This window comes from Pezoporus wallicus, unplaced genomic scaffold (genome assembly GCF_028554395.1).
Source record: "Pezoporus wallicus isolate ANWC-B61680 ecotype Strahan unplaced genomic scaffold, APGP_CSIRO_Pwel_v1 contig_6789, whole genome shotgun sequence".
In the NCBI taxonomy this organism is placed as follows: Eukaryota; Metazoa; Chordata; class Aves; order Psittaciformes; family Psittacidae; genus Pezoporus; species Pezoporus wallicus.
In genome coordinates, this window is record NW_026637361.1 from 904,106 (window position 1) to 924,424 (window position 20,319).

General features: G+C 41.6%; 1 protein-coding gene across 9 annotated transcripts in view; it reads left to right on the top strand.

Moving 5' to 3' along the window:
• Positions 1-20,319, top strand: part of AFG2A (AFG2 AAA ATPase homolog A) — a 227,132-nt gene that overhangs the window by 143,758 nt on the left and 63,055 nt on the right. For 3 of the 9 annotated variants that reach the window (XM_057405167.1, XM_057405164.1, XM_057405165.1), the window contains one exon: positions 18,660-18,824. In XM_057405167.1, the coding sequence (XP_057261150.1) occupies positions 18,660-18,824 (165 nt within the window). Of the gene's footprint in view, positions 1-3,675; positions 3,772-18,659; positions 18,825-20,319 lie in introns of those variants that run through there. The other 6 variants (XM_057405174.1, XM_057405176.1, XM_057405177.1 and 3 more) reach the window with 4 other exon arrangements.

Sequence of the window (20,319 nt, forward strand, 5' to 3'; positions counted from 1 at the left end):
CACAGGTGGGCTTTGACTAGGCTGTGCATTGTGTGAAGGTGGCATGTGTCCGCATACGGCCATGAAAGCCTGCTTGGACTCTGGGTGGGGTCGGTGCCTTACATCATGATGGTTGAACTGGACACTGAAGTAAGAGACCATACTATTAATATTACCTACTCTGAAAGAGCAAAATTGCTTTTAGGGGAGTTCTATGCACCTCCTGTGGTACAGAGTATCATAACTATTTTACTACCCTTCCCACTGCTTGGAATTTACTGTTAAGAAATAGAATTAAAAGGCCCAAGTGGCTGCATTCACGTTTAGAGCACAGTAACTCTTGCTGCTTTCCCAGGTGCAGGCTTTTGTATCAGATACCGCATCGCTCCCAGAGGTTTGGGAGGGATGTACCATTCATCTTTTCTCTCCGCCTCCTGTCACTTTCTTGTCCCATTGGCACAGGCAGGGACATTGCTTGTTTCCATTGAGCCTAGCTGAGCAGGTTTATGGAAACAGAACTGAGGAGAGCACATCTTGGGCAGGAGGAGGGAAATGGATGCCTCATGATGAAATCTGAGCAATTTATAAACAGGGAAGCCTGGTCCTCAGGAGGACACTTCAGCGCTCCCTGAATTTCTGCAGATAAATGTTTTCTTCTCTCTGGTTAGCATGATTTGCAGGCAGAGGGCCAGGACTGGGATTGCTCACCCAGTGAAGCCCTGCAATTGCACGCAGCTGTAGCTGAATAGGCTTTTGTCCATTTTAGGACTACAGTGATGTAAGGAAATAAAACGTAAAGTACTGTGCAACAGGAGCAGGCTCTGCATTGTGTGCAAACATTTTGAGGATTTTTCTGGAAGCATTTGCTATGTGCTAAGTGGGATAAAAAAAGCAATGTTACTTCTGAGATTCATTTCTACCCCTGCACCCCCCCACCCCCGATTTTTAGTTTGTGGACGTTTGTGCTTTTAGAAGGGCTGAAGGCTGTCACATTGGCTAATAAATCTTCCAGGAATCCTGAAGCTCAATGAGTTATGAAACACTTGTGTTGGTCTAGATGCAGGTGTACCAGAAATAAATATAAAGTGTGCAGAGATTTTGAGTACTGCTGTTGCTGGAGACAGTTCTTGCTGCTGAGAGAGCTCTCCAGTGCAGATCTCAACACCCATCTGTGCAGATTATTCTAGTGTGGCAGTTTTTTGATTCACTTTCTTTTGAATACTGTCAGGTTGCATTTTAAGAACTGAAGGTTTCTGAGTTTTTAAACAGTGTTCTCTGTTATACAAGACTTTTCTTTAAAACATCAGCCTCAAAAACAAGATGCTAAACCAAGAGTGTTTGCAAAGGGAGACGAATTATGCATCAGCGATTGAATTTTAACTTACCTTGGGCAGATGAGGAGTCATCGTTGCATTTTACAGTCATAATCCCCAACTCTGTCCAGGGAGCAATTTATTTCAGCTTATATTTTCATTATCTTCAATTTTGCATTTAAAAATGAATTCTGATTCATTGTCAGCACCGTTTGTGACAGAAATTACAGCACCAAGAAATCTTGTTAGTAATTCCTGTTGAAAAGCAAACTGTTGCCTGTTTTCTGCACAGTAAAAATAGAAGAAGTGCAGATAATGAATAAAAGAGTAACTGCTGGGAAATGTCACTATGCGCTGTGCATATGTATATATACTTACATATATATATGTATAGGAACCTTCTCTCCAGAAATCTTGTTAGTATGTTCTTTAGTTGTAAAGTTTCAAGAAGCAGAGCTTCTGCCATTCAGTGTAGAAAGATGCTCCATAGCCAAATATGTTTTGCTGCCTGGGAGTCTACAGTAAAATGGTGTTATAACTAGCCCAAGTTCAGCAGTGCCAGGCTTTTGAAATTTTAGAAGGAAGGTTCAGTGCTTTGAAAGTGAAGACAAAGAAAAGAAACCCTTTTCTTCATTTGAGAGAAATAACTTTCAGCAGTTTCACATCAGCCCAGTCTATCTTCACGTATCAAGTCTATTTCAAGAGTAGGGAGGCCTCACAGAATGGTATTTCACTATTTTTCTGTTGTGACCCTGTTTTATTTTGGGAATCCTACTTCTGTCAGGCTCACAACTTCAGGTGTCATGACCATGGCCTTAGATTTTGGAAACACTAATAAAGTTTCTTTTTCTCCTGACTTTATTCTTCCTTTCTTTGGGTCCCCATCACCATGCGCCCTCAGGATGCTAAATCTTTTGTGCATGTCCTGAGTACAGTACAGCAGGACCCTGTCCCCTTTAAGTGGAGTTCCTCATGGGTGAGTGGCATCTTGTGAGTACACTGTGGTCTGTCAGAAACTATATTTGGACCAATGCGCTTCACTGCTGATGGTATCTGGTGTGCAAGAAATATAAAATGGGGTCACTTAGGTAAGTGATAGTGTCCAAGAAAGGGCTGTAATCTTCTGTTTAGCGTCTCTGTTTTCCCTTTCAGTTCATGGAGGGAACTTGGTTTTAGGGTGCATTTGCTTTAGTGTAGTGTTTTCCCAGAGTACCTTTGCACAGGCTGAGCCAGTGATGGGACAGTTATTCACTGGGGTTTATGTGCCCAGTCTGCATTCTGGGGGTATGTGCAAGGTTTCAGGAAACACCCAGGCCATTCTCCCAGCTTCTGTGGTCATTTTGATTCTGGTGCTCATCAGGAGAGGAATTAAATATCCTGGCACAGACGTCCCATAGACGAATTTCTGTATGTGTGTGTTACTGGTACCAAAAGATTATATCTTTGCATCCCCAGAAAGAATCTAAAACTCTGATTTTTCCATCAGAGCAGCTTGAGTAAAATGAAATTCTCTGTTTGATCCTGCATATTCTGGCCTTCAGTCAAAGGATGGCTTGATGGATTCAGAAACTTGAAGAATGAAAGAGTATAATTTTGAAAGCGAAAGAATATGTGGGAGGAAATTTTGGTAGTTCTGAAGCTCTTAGTGTTAGAAATGTTGTAGCTACTAATGTGAAGTAGATTTGTTGTTTTTTTGTTTGGTTTGGTTTGTTTTTTTTCCCCTTGGTTCCTTTGATAAATCCTAATCCTAGAGCTTGAGTTGTCCATATTCAAAGTCCAGCCATTTGTATTTTCTCTTCATTAGAGGGCTGTTTTGAGTACTGGTCTCCCCATAAAGTAAATTAGAGCAATTTAAGTTGAAAATGTCTCAATACAGTTTCTGTAATTGGCAAATGCTTCAGGAAATCCAGATCAATAGGAAATAAAGATAGGTGTCTCCTTATAAGCCACACTGCCCATGGGTAACATGATGCTCTGGGCGCTTTATTCTTAAACTGTATCCTGAACTGTGCTATTGTCTGTTTCAAATGATACATTGCATGTCTACATGACACCTTGAGAGCATTGCTACAGAAAGACAAATGGAGTAATCAAATGGTTATGTTAAATTTACTACAGTTCAAATCTATTTCTAAACAGTGATTAGAGACAGAGATAAATGTAGTAGTTCAAGGTGACTCCCAAGCAAATCACTTAATAAGCTTTCAGAATCAAATACCACTAAGTTCTGGGAAGACCTTAGCTATAAACACCAAAGATGGTCCCTGTTCCTCTTTGCAAATGAGCAACACCTCACCAGTGAAGTTTGGTAGGAAAAACACAATGCTGCTTTTTAATGATAATGCAATCATTAATTTTTTGTTGCTTGGCAAATATGTTACAGTTCCCCAGTGCTGAAGAGTACAATTCTGTGACACTGGCAATAGGATGGGACTGCAATGGCTTCTCACTATGTTAGCTGAGAAAACGTACAGCTCGGGTATGGCAATAATACAGATTTTTATGTTTTGAAGTTGCTGAAGGTTTCCAAAATTTGCATTCCATAAGGAGAGTAGGTTTGTCTTATTTGGACACCTGTAAACTGCATAGTGGTGAAACTTTTTGGCCAGGTCAGATGGGGCATTGAGCAACCTGGTCTAGTGGAAGGTGTCCATGCCCATGGGGAGGGGTTGGAGCTAGATGATCTTTTAGGTCCCTTCCAACCCTGACCATTCTGTGATTCTATGATTCCACAACAAGAACACCTATTAGAAGAACAAATTTATCTCAGGAGCTGAGTGTGTCTTGTTTTGGTCCTTTCTGCCCAAGAGCTTCACAGCTGGGACAATAAATGTGGCTTTCCAGATATTCAAGTATTAATAAGTTCATAGTCAATTTATATATGTAAAAGTTATTAAAATTGTGTAAGTTAACTGTTCAAACATATCTTTTCAGGGGGAAACCCCTGATTTCTATAAATTATACCACAAGTAAATGCAGCATAAAAAGAGAAAAGAGGTATCTTGATGACCTTATGAAAGAAGCATAAACAGGTATTAACAAGGTGATAGGAAAACACTTTACCAGCATAAGTTTATATGCTTCAGGAGGCCTACTAAGGAAAAAAACCCAAATATTTATAACAAAAAGGAAAAAAATAAGCAATGGTAATAGTAAACATCTGAGCAGTGCAATGATGTATTCATGTCAGCAAATAAAAGATCTATAAGTAGATATCATCATAAAGCTCACAGTGTGAAGGGAAGGACTTGATACAAAAGCATAGAACAGGGAAGGCTATAAATGAATATAGCCTCAGAAAACGTAAGAAGCTGTTGGTCAAAGTAGCTAAATTTTTAAAGTATGGAGTCAGTAGAAAAAGTATATAGGAGAAATAAAAGATGGCCTGAACTACTGAAGTAGTTAGTGTGGTGCTCTGTTTTTTTAATGTTTTTTGTTGGTAGAAGAGGATTTTCCCGTGCTGTTTCAAGCAGAATAAAGGGATCAGCTGAAGTTCAGTAGAATAGAAGATGATGTACGGATCAGATTTAATCACCACCATAACTCAACAAGGAACCCATTTAAACCACCTCCCCCAGTGTTTTATAGTGTAAATTATGCCCATAGATTTAAAGATAATATTTGACTGGGTCCCTCAGGATTGAGTCTATAACATCTCGAAATGACAAGGTACGTTAAGAGGAGTGTCTCATCAAAGCTCTAGATCAAGGTGCAAACCTTACTTGATTGAGGGGCACATTGACAGGATAGCTCCTTTACACAGACAGTGGTATTGAGCAGAGGTGCAGTCTTGCACCTCTGCTATTTGGAACCGCTGTTTGTTTAAGTGGGAGAGAGAAAGTTGACTCAGGTAGAACATACCTTATGTTACTTAACAGAAACCACAGCTAGGTTGTTATCCAGTTAACCTGCAGTCATGTACAAAAGAAAGAAAAGAAAAAAAGGAAAGGAAAGGGTGAAAGGTAAATTAAAAACCAATTAGGCATAATGAGAACTACAGTAATTTTCGACTCTGATAATGTGATAGAAAAGCGAGCTACACACAAACAAGAGTCTTCACGTTGCATGGCAGTAGGATGTGAACAAACAGGATGTCCAGAAAGAAACAGTGTAATAGATCAACCAGACAGCAGCTGCAGTTACCAGCAAAAAGAAGATTTAGGTGTTGATAATCTACAATTTAAAACCTATCTATGAGTCTTCCACTGAAATCTTGTTTCTGCCTTAACAGTTGAATGTGAAAGCTGAAAATCTAGCAAAGGTACAGACAGACATCTAAAAGCTTTTGAAAGTAAATGCCTTGGGGAAACAGTAGGTATGGAATGAATTTGTAACAAATACTGAGAATCACCAGGGAGTTGAACAAGACTTAATCTCCTAAATTATCCAGAAATGAAGATGGAAATATCTAGGATGTGTGGTAAGAATGAAGCCAGATCTGATACCAGACTGTCTGCCATGGCTGGAATGCCCTCAGGCATAACTGTAGAACATGTAAAAGGGGCTGACCAAAATAATTCCTCTACTGAAAAGTGCTTAGAGATGAGAACATTATGGGTGACTTCAGAAAGGGACAGACAAGGAGAAAGCCAGATGGACAGCAATCAGCAGAGTCTCACTCTGTTATTGGAAGGAACTCTTGGCAGTGTGAGTTGGGTGGCATGAAAGATTTTCATCTAATATTTCATGTCTGTTAGGGGCCATAAACTCTTGGCAGACCTGTAAAATGATTTTAGCTTTTTATCAGCACAGCTCCAGGCCTAATGACTAGAAAGTACATATTTTAATCCTAGAGTCCAAACTCTGTCACTTGCAACTGGCAGCTTCAGTAAGCACTATAATTTATGTAAACTCAGCACCACCCACAAGTTTCTGGATCAACACACAGAGTGGTTTCTGCTGGTATGAGGGAGAATACCACCAGGTTGTCTTACTGAATCCAGGTGGAGGAAGTCAGTGATTGTCTGCTTGCAATAAGAAAAGGCATGTCTGCTGGGGCCTTTTCTTCAAGCAAAGTGTCTTGGCTTCTGACCCACCCGGTGCACTGCTGTTCTTAATTAGCCTGTATCTTGACTATATTAGTATGCTGGCATTTAGCTAGCTGGGATTTTATAATCAAGCATGTGCAGCTCTTCAGTATTCCCTTCAATTTCTCCATCTCTGGAGGCCTGTCACCTGCACTGTTAGGCTGCTGGTATCCTCAGTGACTGTATCTGGCTGTTTGCAAAATGTCTTCTTCCCTGATATGCTCATCTGGCCCCAGAAAGGCTCCTTAGCTGTGTGGCCATATTTAAAACTCATGTTGTGTGTCTGCAGCTACATGTCCTGCATCAAGTAGTGCTTTGTTTATGTGAGCACCACTTTGCAGATGCTAGTTAGAGGCCTCTTTCCTACTGTATATGCTTATCTATTTCTTTTTTTCTCCTCAGTCTAACTAAAAAAATTGATTAAGAGTGCATATTTTGAAAAGGGGAGAGGGCTTCACTGGTATCTAGGCATCTGGACTGGCAGTTCGTGTGTTAAAGCCAATAGTGTATCTTCTAGTAGTTCTTATATTAAAAGCATGGTTGGGATTTAGTGGCATAAACTGAGCCATCCTGGGTGATTTTTTTCTGCCCATCAGGTTCCTGTCTGGCCACCAGCTATCCCCTTGGCAGGGAGATGCCAGGGAGATATCCAGAATACCTTAGCTGGTCTCAAATGGTATTTGCATCTGCATTGTACCCAGTATGTTTTAGTTCCGGAGGGGCAGGGGGGGCTATGCCTCCCAAAGAGAGGGGTTTAAACCAGGATTTATTTGGTTCACTCCCTGTCTTTTTTTGGAATATAAGCCTAAAGACAGAATTTAAAAGGGCAAGATCAGCTTGGTTTCCAGGTACAAATAAGTGATATTTCTTGTACTGTGACTTTATTCTCTCAATGAGTTGAACAACTTTTCCTTTAGCTTACAGTTATTTTTACCAGGATCTACTTCATTCTTTCAAATGGTCTTCCAGAGCCATGGTAGTAAAATAAGATCTTTCAAATAATGAAAACCAGAAGCTTTTTTTTTTTTTTCTTTTCCTGCCACAGTGTTGGCTGTAATGACAGAAAATCATTGATTTCCTTTTGAAACTGTTTCTTGTTTCCTTGATGCTGCTTACCTCTCTGCTGATCTTTCCTTTCTTTAGGTGTAGCTCATTTTGCGTACCTGTTTGTTCTGTGAACGTTTCTTTTACACTGTGTTTATCTGTAGTTAGTTAGGTCTGTAAAGTTTGGTCACAAGCCAGGTAAAGTCATCGAGATTTTTGTGGTAGGGTAGTCACTGAAATAACCAGGTGCAAGCAATACAGAAACTGATATGACAAAAGATTATAGATAATGGATCATGCAGCCTTGCAAATCCATCTTCCTCTGTGCAGCACAGTTTTACTGCTGTTTGTCACACACTGAAGTATTGAGTCTCAAGAAGTGTTCAGAGCATGTCCTGTTAATGAATCATATGAAAAGAGAGCGCAGAAGATGAAAAGCTGTTCCAAAGCAGGTCCTGATTGAGCTGACCTGCTACAGATTTTTGTCATTTGAGGTTAAGCTGTTTATCTGAAGAAAATCTCATCCTGTGCTGGTAATTTAATCAGTCAGAGCAATAGTAATAGAAAGGCATAGTTATGTATGGAAAACATGGTATTATATGGTAGATCATTGTTACAGCATTCAAAAGCTTCTGTGGAGAATTGTAATATTTTGGCAGGAGTTCAAAATTCTCTTTCCTACAAGGAGCAGGTTTGGTGTTTGTTTTTTTTTTTTTAACATGTCATTTTGAGGTTACATGGTAACATCTGTCAGAGCTATGCTAATCTCTGTCATCCAGCTGTTATAATTGAGGTATTTTCCTTCCTTTTCCTTCTCTTTCCTCTCCTTTCTGCTTTCTCTTTCTCCTCCCTCAGAAAAAAAAAAAAAGCCAATAAAAACCACCTCCTTTTATACTGAAACTTCAGGTGGAATGAAGTGGTTATAAAAGCATCTGTCAACACAGGAATAGTTTGCCAAGCCAAGTATTTGGGTTGGAAGTCATGCCTTCCCAACTGCTTGAAAACAGGAAGTATCTCTGTTAAGTGATGGATAGCTCTACTTTGCTGAGAGGAAGAAAAAGTGTTTTTTCTCCTTTTCTTTTCTTTTCTTTTCTTTTCTTTTCTTTTCTTTTCTTTTCTTTTCTTTTCTTTTCTTTTCTTTTCTTTTCTTTTCTTTTCTTTTCTTTTCTTTTCTTTTCTTTTCTTTTCTTTTCTTTTCTTTTCTTTTCTTTTCTTTTCTTTTCTTTTCTTTTCTTTTCTTTTCTTTTCTTTTCTCTTTTCTTTTCTTTTCTTTTCTTTTCTTTTCTTTTCTTCTCTTCTCTTCTCTTCTCTTCTCTTTCCTTTCCTTTCCTTTCCTTTCCTTTCCTTTCCTTTCCTTTCCTTTCCTTTCCTTTCCTTTCCTTTCCTTTCCTTTCCTTTCCTTTCCTTTCCTTTCCTTTCCTTTCCTTTCCTTTCCTTTCCTTTCCTTTCCTTTCCTTTTCCTTTTCTTTTCCTTTTCTTCTCTTTTCGGTTTGTTTCTTTTTCTTTTTTTTGCCTCTGGGCTAATAAATGAGTTCTGCAGTTGTTCTATGTATGTAAAGAAATACTCCTGTAGAAATATATATATGGGTGCACAGGGGTCTGTGTGTGTTTATGTATGTGTGTGTATGAATATACAGACTAAAAAAAAACTACCTCAAAACCAACAATTCACTTTGTACGTGATCGGTCCCTGTGAGAAGCCAGTCCAGGCACATCTCATCCCAGTGATTCCTGTAAAGCTCTCAAAATCTGTCAGAAACAGCCTGCAGGATTGCAACGGCTCCTGGGTGATTAATTGCCAAAAGAGTCTGGTTCCAGGTTCCATTACATGTAATTGTTATCTTTTCTAAAGGGGTTCTTTTATTAAACCCCCACCCCCAAAAACAGGGAAAATAAAAAAACTGACATTCCTGAGGTTTTGCGCCTCTTAGACAGGAGCAGGGAAGACTTATGTAAACATACACTGAAGAGGGTGTGTTATGTTGTTCATTAGCTGATGATAGGTGGGGTTTTTTTTGCTTTCAGTTAATTTTAACCTTACTAAGAATCGTTTTGTTAGAAATGGGGGAGGAAGAGCAGCATAGCATTTACAGGAGAAGAGGGGGAGTTCCTGAAGATGGAACATCAAAACTGCTCTGTGAGACCCAGCAAGTGGCAAAGGACTTGGTGGCTGCTGCTCCTTACTAACACTGTGGGAAAACAGCCAGAAACTGGAATATCCTTTGTCCACACACCACTGCGGTGAAACTGCTCATGTTGGACATGGGGAGAGAGTAAGATCTTGTGTCTGAAATCCCCCTTGCAAAGGAAGCCAGTGCTGCAGCCACTCAGGGCAGGTGCAAGGAGAGGACAGCAGAGCAGCAGCCTGAACAAGCAGACAAAGAAAGATTGGGCACTGTTTTTTATCCAGTTTGTGGCTTGAAAACATGTTGTTGCGTGTCGTGAAAGTATGGGCAAATTGTGGAGGCTCTGCTGTAAGTTGCTTCGTTTTTTTTCTGAGACCATATTCGCAAAGCAGGCAGGAGAGCCTCGTTCCCTGTCAGTGCCTCCATGTCTTTGAATCCACCACATGAGAGGTTTGATTTGGAGCTGAATTTATGTGGTGCCAAACTGGAATATCTGTAATTGTATCAGTAACGTTGCTTGGATTTGCACTGCTTTTACTGCATTGAAAGTGTGCTGTGTTACTGACAGGTTTAGACTTTTATAGACAGAGGCCTGGGCAAAGCATGGCTCCCAATGAGCACTGTAGTAATTTGTGCCAACTGACCAATTTAACTGTTGGAAATATCAGGGGAAAAAAGCATGGAGATACTGGTTCTGCAGCTGCAGAGTATCTCCCTCCAAATGTTCCTGCCAAGAGAAGTGATTGAAACTCAGTTTCTTGAGATATTTTAATCCCATCTGAACAAAATCACATAAAAACATGCTCTGGTATTGTCTGCATGGGCCAAGGAGCGCATTGTTCCTCACAGTTGTGTTTACACGGTCTCATTGCTGCAATGAAACAAGTCTCCTCAAGTTTTCTTTCTCCGTGATTCCCCTTGAATTAGCTATATTAATCAAACTCAGTGGCAGGACTGCAATGTAAAGCAGTTGGAACACTGATGTTACTCTGGTTAAAAAGATGAGTATATTTTGGTGCCTACTGGTTTGGAAATACAACCCTCTTTTTTTGCAGAGTTTTTTCTCCTCTTGCATCCACAAGCTGTTGCTACTGCCTCTGGAGAGGTAGTAACCCTACCACTCATCCCTCTTCTCTGCCACCCTTTAGCCACATGGAACCACAGCTGCTGTCTGGTGCAGGAGCTCATCCCGTGGTGCAGGAGGGACCATGGGAGGGGAGCTTAGGAGGCAGGAGGGCACAGCAGCCTCTTCCCTGTGCTGGATAGGCAAGATAAGGCAGCTGAATAGTCACTGGTGCTACATGCTTGGTGCCATATCCCCAAAGGAAGCAGAGGCACAGCTACTTCCAGGCCAGAGCAGCCTGAAATCCCGTGGTTTGGCAGTGAGGTGAGGCTCTGGTGAGGAGGCCAGACTGCAGGCAAGCACTCCTGGGTGCTGTGGCGCACAAGCTGGCTGTGTGGCAGGCACTGCATCGTGGTGATGGTTAGGGACTCAGCACAAAGTGGGACCTGATTCTTGCCTGACAGCAGATGTCAGGTAAAGAAAATCAAAGCAGCTCTGAGCACTTTTTGGCTTCTGGAGGCTGAATGTGTTTTCACATCAACTCTGGAAATTTTTGCTTTCTTGAGGGAGTTTGAGCGCTGCCTATTTATAACTTATGTAAGTAATGCTCATATCTGTTTAAAATTACCACCATTAGTGAAAATGACTGATTTGCCATGAAACCTGGAGAAGCAGCGTATGTCATTCAAGCAGGTGATGCCAATGGTTTTTATTGATTCGAGGCAGTTATTTTTCCAGGTTGCATTTGATAAGGGAAGATGAATTTGTTATTTCTCTGCATACTGCAACTGTAGGATAAACCGTGTTTTGTTGCAATAATTAAAACACTGATCTGTAGTGATAGCTGAAGGTGTTAGTTCCTGTTGGTTGCCAGCAAAAGGAGCAATTCTGAAAAATATTTTTTTGAATTGCGCAGAAAAGTTTCTCTCTTTTGATGAGATGAACTGGAATGAGCAAAACTCAGTGACTGAAGGAGAAGGATTAACTAATGGTAGTAGGCCTGGAGGGTAAGCAGAGTAGATGAATCCTACAGAAGCTGGGACATTTGGCTGCTCAGCAGTGAAGGGCACATTGAATTCTTGTTTTTCAGATGGTTAATTCTCTGCTGCTTCATCTAGGTTTGGACTCAGATGATATAAACTCTCTCCCTGTTGAAGTTGGTTTACTGTTTGTTGGTGTATCAAACCATGTGTTTGTTCTCTGCCTTTAATTAGTACTTGTGGTTAATGCCTGAGTAAAATGTTTCCACTGTGCTCACTGCTACTTGATAGTGTTCATTCTTCCTGCACACCTGCTGTCAAACCTGTCGTGTCTTTTCTTGTCAGCTTGCACAATGCTCCAGGTCTTGAGCAAGACTGTCATGATGGAAGGGTTGTACAGCCTGATTTTTAGAAATCTTTGTGGAAGGTGAAGTCTTTTTGTAGGAACTGATAATAGGAGACTGCAACATTTTGTTGGAGCTTGCTTCCAATAATATCTAATAAAATGCAGTTTTTGAAGTCGTGGATATATTCTAGGTTAAAGAAGCAAACTGCTGCATCCTGAAAGGAATTGTAGATGTGTAACAACAGCAGAGAGTAATGTGCACGAATCTTGGGAGAAGTACAAGGGTGGTGACCAGCAAACAAGTCATTAGAGGGGAACTGGTTGGAGATGTTGGCATGTTCTGACGCTGGTGACAGACATTGGCATAGAAGGAAGAAGGTGGGGAGAAGGAAGAGTATGGAGAAAGGGGCTCTTGTCAAGAAAATATCGCTTGACTCAGGAGCCTGTAATTACAAGGCACAGCAAGTAAGGGTGTCACCTAAACCAGAGGAATTTGGTGTTGCCTCCTGAAGCAGCTCGTGCCAGAGGGAGAGGGAATAAAAATCTTGTGGAACAATAAAATTTATCTTTACAGTGGGCTGTGGTTTTTAAGTCCTTAATAGTGACACTGTAATATGTCTTTTCTCCTCAGCACCTTTTAATTTTGGTAATAAATCCATGACTGCAGAAAGCCTCCAGTAGCTTGTCTAGCAAACAGGATGGATGAGCTTCCTGTACTTAACACTTTCGAAGATCCTAAAATGCCAGGCACTTCCTGGTCTCTCATGCTGGGAGAGTGACCTGCTCTGGCACAGAGTGAGAGCAAAAATATCAGGCACTGAGGTGACCCTCAAAAGCATAGGAGAAGCACCTTTATGGGAACTGACTTCACTTCTGCAAGAGATAAATGTGATGGCACAAGAAGGCCCTTTCATCATTGCTAACAAGTTCACTTCCTCAGCCTTTTTTACCTTAATACTTTCCACACGGGCAACACATCTGTCCTGACATATGGGCAAACTGCTGAAAGGATCTCGCAAATAGTTACTGCTTGCACAGACTGCAGGAAAAATATGACTAAAATGCTTCAGATACATTCAGGTACTGTAATCATGAAAGTAAAAAAGGAAGGCATTACCCAATTAGGTTACAAGATACAGAGTACCTCTGATATTTGGGAGTCCGTGTAAGTAGGGACCACAACCAGGGCTTATGAATTGCAATTGTTAATTGAAGTTGGAAGGATTTAGCTACAATGGAAACGGATTGTTCTGTTATTTCCAGTCCTCTCATTTTCATCTGTGGTCTAACCCCAAGGGGCTCCAAAGGCAGGATTCAACTTTTTGTTCAATTTTTTAGGTTCTGTATTAAAATAAATGTCTTGACAGGAAATGTCTTAGATTTAGTCTAAAAATCTGTTCTTACTTGTGGAGGTCAATTGCAGCAGAGACTATGCAGTAGCATTGATTGTCCAGATGAGCTTCATTAGCTGCTGAACCTACTTGCTTTCTCTTACACACCTCAATATGCCGTTTACTGCGTGGCTTATGTTTTGCTAAGGAAAATGTTGTCAGTTTGGCACCATAGTTTTTAATTCTGTTGTTTTTTTTCCTAATGTCAGGTTACCCTCCTGCACCCTTCCTGTACGTTGTTCTGTTAAAAGATTGATCCAGAATGATTTTGGTGAGTTAGGCATGGCTGTAAAAGTATGTCAGTAGGAAACATATTTTTTCTATCCCACAGAAAGCTCATCAGCCAGGCATGCTTCTGTCAGTGTTAGAGTTCTGCATTGTTTGACAATTTAGTTCTTTGGAAAAGCTAACTAAAGATGGATGCTTTAAAAAAAAAAGAATAAGGAGAAGAGGAGGAGGAAAATTAGCAAAGCCCTAAGGTTAATTCTTGTCCATTCTTAACAGGAACCTCAGATATTTTCCTGGCTTTACTTATTCAAGGTTTCTTTCATGAAATAATTATCTTCATAACTGCACACAAAATACACATCTTTGATCTAGCTATCTTTTCCAATGATAATTTTTGAAGTAATAATCTATTTTAATTACCAAAAAGTTTAAGCATTTCTTTTCGAAAGGGGAGCAGTTTCTTCTTAATTAATATGTGGTTTTGTTATCGATGATTTTATGTATTACATGATGATTATCTCACTTTCTTAGTGCTCCTCTGAACAGTATTGCATCTGTGTACCACTAGTAACCTCTCAGTACATGTGCACTTAGACCCTTTCTGTAACAGTTGTGGTAATAACAAAAAAATTACATAAACTTGCAAAGGAATTGCTTAATGGTATGAAGCATTCTGGTTTCTACCAAAACCCCAATTAGTTAATTTTGTGCCCTTCCTGCCCTACATAAATTATGCAACCCTTACATCTCAACATCAGTGAATTATGTAGCTCTGCTCACACATCAATTAATTTTGGCCCCATCAACTTCCCACCTTCTGTGTGCTCCCAGCCTCAAATCAATTTTGCATCTCCCAGCCGCGAGCGGTTAATTTTGTACTCCCAGCAGCTCATATCTGCCTAAACCTGCAGCCCTGCTTCAACTCTTCACCCTCCCCCATCTGCCTCTGCTCCTGCACAGCCAAGCCACTGCCTTCTTCTGCCGAATTTGTCCTTCTCCAGCTCACGGCAAGGATCAATACCAGGCAGCTTCACCTCCTGCCTCACCAGTCAGCACTGCATCCCAGTACACCCATGGGCAGCAGGGCTGATCTGGAGGTGACCTGGGTGGCCTTGTCACTCTCCTCTTGATTTTCAAAGTGCAAATTGCAAGACTGAAGCTCCATCTTCTGGAATGGCCTGTCAAAGTCATGGTGTGCCTGGAGCAACCACCTCCAAAACCCTTCCAGTGGGGAAGCCTGCATCACACAACACCCCACTGAGAAGAGAAATAGCTTCCAGGTGTATAAGAAAAGCAGCGCTGAGGAAAAAGGTGGTGCCAGCATCCATCAAACTTAACACTGCTGCCAGCAGCAGAAGTAAGTGTGACCTGGGCCTTGCTGTTAAAGCTGACACTGCTACATTTGTCCCTATTAAATGCCACAGTAGGCTTCTCTAAGCAACCTAGAAAGACCTTATTTTCCTCCAGAAGAAACTTCAGTGTGCAAAACTATCAAGAGGGATATATTTTCTCTTATTGCCAACCTCTATGTGCAGCTCTGGTCTGAGTCCTCAATTATTTTCCAAAAAGGAAAAGTATCTCCATGAGAAGTGTGTAGAGACCAAAAGCCCAAGAGGGCAACGTGATGTCCTGCAAACCAAAATGGCCTTGTGTCCTGGGTTCAGCAGCAGCAGTCATTTTTCTCCTTCTTGGTAGCTGGTGCAGTGCTGTGTTTTGACTTTCGGCCTGGGAACAGATCTGATAACAAGGATGTTTTGGTTTGGCCAAGGACTTTGTGAGCCTCATGCTCTGCCAGGGGGGAGGGGAAGCCAGGAGGAAGCAGAGACAGGACACCTGACCTAAAATGACCAAAGAGGTATTCCATACCACAGCACGTCATGCCCAGGAGGTAACTGAGAGTTATGCAGAAGGGCTAGGACTGCAGGGTTGGAGGAGGTATCAGTCGGTGCTTGGTTGGGCTGGGGGGGCGAGTTATCGGTCGGCTGTTGTATTCTCTTCCCTTGTTATTTCCTTTATCATTGTTATTATTGGTGGTAGCAGTAGTGATTTGTGTTATACCTTACTTACTAAACTGTTCTTATCTCAACCCGTGGGAGTTGCATTCTTTTCGATTCTCCTCTCCATCCCTCCAGGAGTAGGGGGAGGGCAAGAAGGGGGGGAAGTGAGTGAACGAGCTGTCTGGCTGGGTTTAAACCTACACCTTGACGATCTGTTGCTTGATAATTGCTTTCAGACCAGGAGGCAGTAGGGCAGCTCTGCATCCCACTTATGGTCTTTAACCAGGGATTTGCATTCTAGTAATGCAGGATGGGTCAAGAAAGGCCCCTTCCTCACCATCTCCCTCTGTATTTAGTTCCTCAGGAGCGTAGAGGGGGGGGTCCAGCAGCTTTCGCCAAAGGGACAAGGGTGGTGACAGCAGAGTGAGGAGCAGTCAGGCTGCACCCAGGGTCACCCCATTTTCCATCCAGCTGGACTGGCGGGAGGGCTGGGGAAGAGCAGCTTTCAGTTCAATCTCCTTTTCTCTCTGGGGGCTGGAAGGAATTTAACTCCTTTCCCAAGTGGGGTTACAGATTATTTTCTCTCCTCTCCTTTTTGTCTGTGTCTGTTTAAGCAGCAAGTTCTGCAGAGGCTGACTTGTGCTTTTCTTGTACAATTCTCAGCACATCCGGCCATCTTGGGTAAGGTCCCTAGGCCTGATTGTAGCAAAAAGTAATGATAGTGTGTTTAAAATTTGGGCCTCCAACTATAACTATATATAAAACACAAAGCATTTGGGACAAACTGAAGGAAATACAATTTTTAGTAACTGAGCAAAATAAATATATATTCACTCTTTTATATCTGCAGTTGTGTTTTGCACGCATGAGTGCTCTGACATTGTGTTAGAAGCCTGTATCTCAGAACTGAAAGCCCATGCAATGCAGTGTAGCATTTGCTCCCAGCTGGTTGGCATCAAGCATTTTTCCTGTCTCACTTGTACGATAGCCATGGTCATTCATCAGCGTGAAGCTAAGCTGGCTCTAGAAAATGTTCAATTTATCTAGGTGTCCTGATTAAACCTGCCTTGATTTAAAAGAGGCACACCACTGTACTCCTGTGAGCATTTGTTATTTCTTCAAATAATAGAATTAGCTATCGGCATTTCCTTAAGAGGATGCAGAATACAATTGCAGTATAATTCCTCTCCCTCCAAGCCTAGTCTTGAAACATGCAAATTTCTCTTTCAAGTGTGTTGGCAAAAAATGGCAACAACCTGATGCACAGATGATTTAGACACTGAATTACACACTGGTTGAGTTATCATCAGGGAGTTGAGTTCTTTGGGGAATATAGAGTGCTGTGGAAAGTAGCACAGTCTGCTGGGGAAATGTCAGTGGATGGCTTGTTTCTTGCTGTCTTTTGTAGGGATCCAGCACTGGCCACTGCCATGGACAGTGCACTGGGCTGCATACAGGCCTCTCATCTTCCTAGTACAGCCTTGCTGTAACCTTACAGAGCTCGATGCAACAGACCACAGTGCTGTGCACTTTCTGCTGAGGGTTTTCATGGTCTGTTTTAAAAATAACAAGACATCTCTTAATATTCAGGATACATTTTTCCACTCTGAAGCACCCCAACAGTCTTTTTAAAGAAACTTTAGGAAGGGTGTTAACTTGACCAATGCTGTGCAGGAAGGAAAGCTCTTTCCTACTATTTTTTCAGCATGACTTTCACTGACATGATCAGGCTGGGAAAAGACTTATTGGCTGACAGCCCAGGACAGCCATGCAATATCTCTAGTCATCTGGAACTCAAACTACTCTGCCCAGGGGAGAACCATAACGTAAAAACAATTTAGGTTACATGCTGAATCATATAAACATTGTTCAGTTTTTAGAAAATAGTTTAAATACTGTTTATGTGCATTGGCTATGCACAGGTTTGGGGTTTTTTCAAATATCAAATAAGAAAGGCTGGGATGGGGTTTACTTTTTTTACTGTAGACAGTTTTCAAAAAACTTGGCTATTGTTAGAAGTATTAGGGACATGAACTTCCTCTCTTCTCACAGATGTAAGAGCTTGGCTTCCCCTATGTATCGGATATAATTGTTTTATATATAGATAATGTTTGCTTTTTGACCCTGTCCAGAAAGCTCAGTGACAGGCACGCTGGTCTGGTTGGAGCACCAGCACCACATTGGGAGGGCTTGGCTTCATCAGGCTAAGCTGCGAAACCCCCGAGGACAGAGTTTCTGCAGCCATACCGCTGACCTGCAGCGTGGCTGCACTTCTCTTCTACAGATTTATTTCCACCCCATTCAGCCTGAGCCCTCTATGCTACCCTTTGTGGCCATTGTCCCCTCTTAACAGTTTGTTATTGCTGCCCAGAGTTTGTTCTGTCACCCTCCCCAGTGTATGTATAATCTGAGTAACCCTGGTAAACCAAAGCACAAGGGCCAATATATGTGTATGAAACTGAACAGTTGAGGCCTTAGCCTCCAACTGTATTAATCTGTGGAGTTTTCAGTTGTCTTGTGGCACAAGAGAAGGAGAAACCAGGATATTTCCAACAGTTCAAAGCTGATACTAAAATGTATTAATTATAGTGTTTTTGCAAGTCTATGTTTTTTTTCTCTCCCTTTTGGAAACTGAGTATTACTGGCCTTTGTTGTTACTTTATTTTGCATAAAATCCTGCTAGAATAAAATGCTCCTCAGTAAGCATATGCAGTTCTAATAGCTTGGGACAAAGCAACATGAATTCAGTGTGTAAGTTTCACTTCAAAACCCTTTTTTTCCCCTCTTGTCTTAATTGAATACGTGAGATTGGGATGTGTCCATTGCCACCTGTCCTTCTGCCAAGTCCTAACATTCCAGCACACCTTGCAACAAGCCTAAAATTATTATTTTAGGAAAACGGCTATGGTTCTTTATGATTCCTTTTTTCCATAAACTGGTATTTAACAAGCTGAGTAGCCTTACTGTCTTTTCAGCGGCTGGTCCATTCTACCAGAAGAGATTAACCGCTCTCACACATAGCTTGGTTATTATTGTGTAGCCTCTTGCTTTGCTGAAATTGTTGGTTATTTGGTGGCATTGTTGTTTTTAATTGAGTTGTCATTTTTACTTTCTTGATGTGATGTGTCATGTGCCGTAACTTTTCCTCTGGTGCTTTCATTGCAGGCCTTGCTGAGACCAGGACGAATAGATAGAATTATCTATGTGCCATTGCCAGATGCAGCCACTCGTAAGGAGATCTTCAAACTTCATTTTCAGTCCATGCCAGTCAGCGATGAGGTCTGCTTAGCAGAGCTTGTTCAGCACACACAGAAGTACTCAGGAGCAGAGGTAAAACTTATGGAATGGTAATTGCCACAGAGTTGGTGCACAAAATTGTGTTTTCAAAATTGAAATCAAGTATCGACCAGGTATCGTCCTTAAGGCTTCTCAAAGTGGTGGGAGGAATTATGAAAAGGAATGTTTGTGAGATTTCTATGTTTCTGCATAGAAAACAATACAGTCTGGGGCTTTTTTCCTTCAAGATCTCCATCAGATTGTTGCCAGGGGGAGGGCCTTTTCCAGGGAGAGCCATAGTACCATCACGGGTGGCCTCATTATAAGGATGTGTTGCCCTGAGATGTGGAGGGAGGTGGGGGCAAGTGCCCCCAGACTGCCCAGACAGTTCACCTGGGTCTCTCCACATCCCTGGGGATCTTTTTTGCATTTAAGATTGTGACTGGGAGCCTCAGATGGAGGGAGGATAGACAGAGTTATGAGATGGTGCAGGGGAATTGCAAGGAAGTCACTGGTCACTTTGAAGCTCATATTTTCCTATTCCATATAATCAAGACATAATACACAGCAGCACTTATTGTTATAGCTCATTGCTATTAGTTGGTCAGCTTCTGACAATGGACATCAGACAATTATTTCCTGTCCATGGTAGAAGGAGAAGCTTTCCCAGGTACTGATGCCTGGCAGTTAAAATAAGTATTGATATGTTAGTGGTCATCACTCTGCTCTATGAATGTTTTTCATGTCAGTGTCTCATGAAAGGATATTTCATTCTTTTCTCATTTTGATTAGTTGAAAGGAATTAACATTACTTCAAAAATTCAGAATGTTACTAAGGTTGCAAGTTTGAGCTCTTAAAAGGTAAGAAATACCAGAATTAAAATTTCCACCTTCCTGTAGCCTAGTGTATGCATTATCGTACCATCTTTAATTACATAGTCACCTTCTGCTTTTTCCATAGCAGAGTGGAAAATGTGATGTGCTTTCCTCAGCTCCTCATCTTTCTGTGTGCTGTTTACAAGGGCAGGGAAATAAGTTAAACTTTTGTCTTGGCTCACAAGAAGAGGGTAACTGTGGAGTGTTTGTGTGATTCCTATAATGCTGAAGGCTTTCTCAACTAGTCATTGGATATGCTCCCAGGCAAGACTTTTGCTCATTTAGCTGTCACTATAAATGCTGGTACGCTGTAAAATCCTGCATTGCGTACTGGCTGGTGGGGGCACTGCTGTTAGTGCTGCAAGTCCAAAGGATGGGGTCCGACCTTGCCAAACGCAGCAGCAGCAGGGTTTGGCGAGCCTCCAGGCTTGTTCTGGGAAGCTGTGTCACAGTGGACACCAAAGTCAAACCCGCAAGAGCTTTCCTCCTCCACAGCACAGGACAAACTGTGCTCTGGGAATGGATGAATGAAGGCTGTGTAGTGAGCAAAGCTGTTTTGTGTAGCACATCTTTTTGCCACAGAATGTGGGATATCAGAATGAACAAAAGGCAGTAAAAAAGGATCACAGGCTTAAATGTCAGTCTGGAAAATTGTCACAGCTCTACTGCCTCC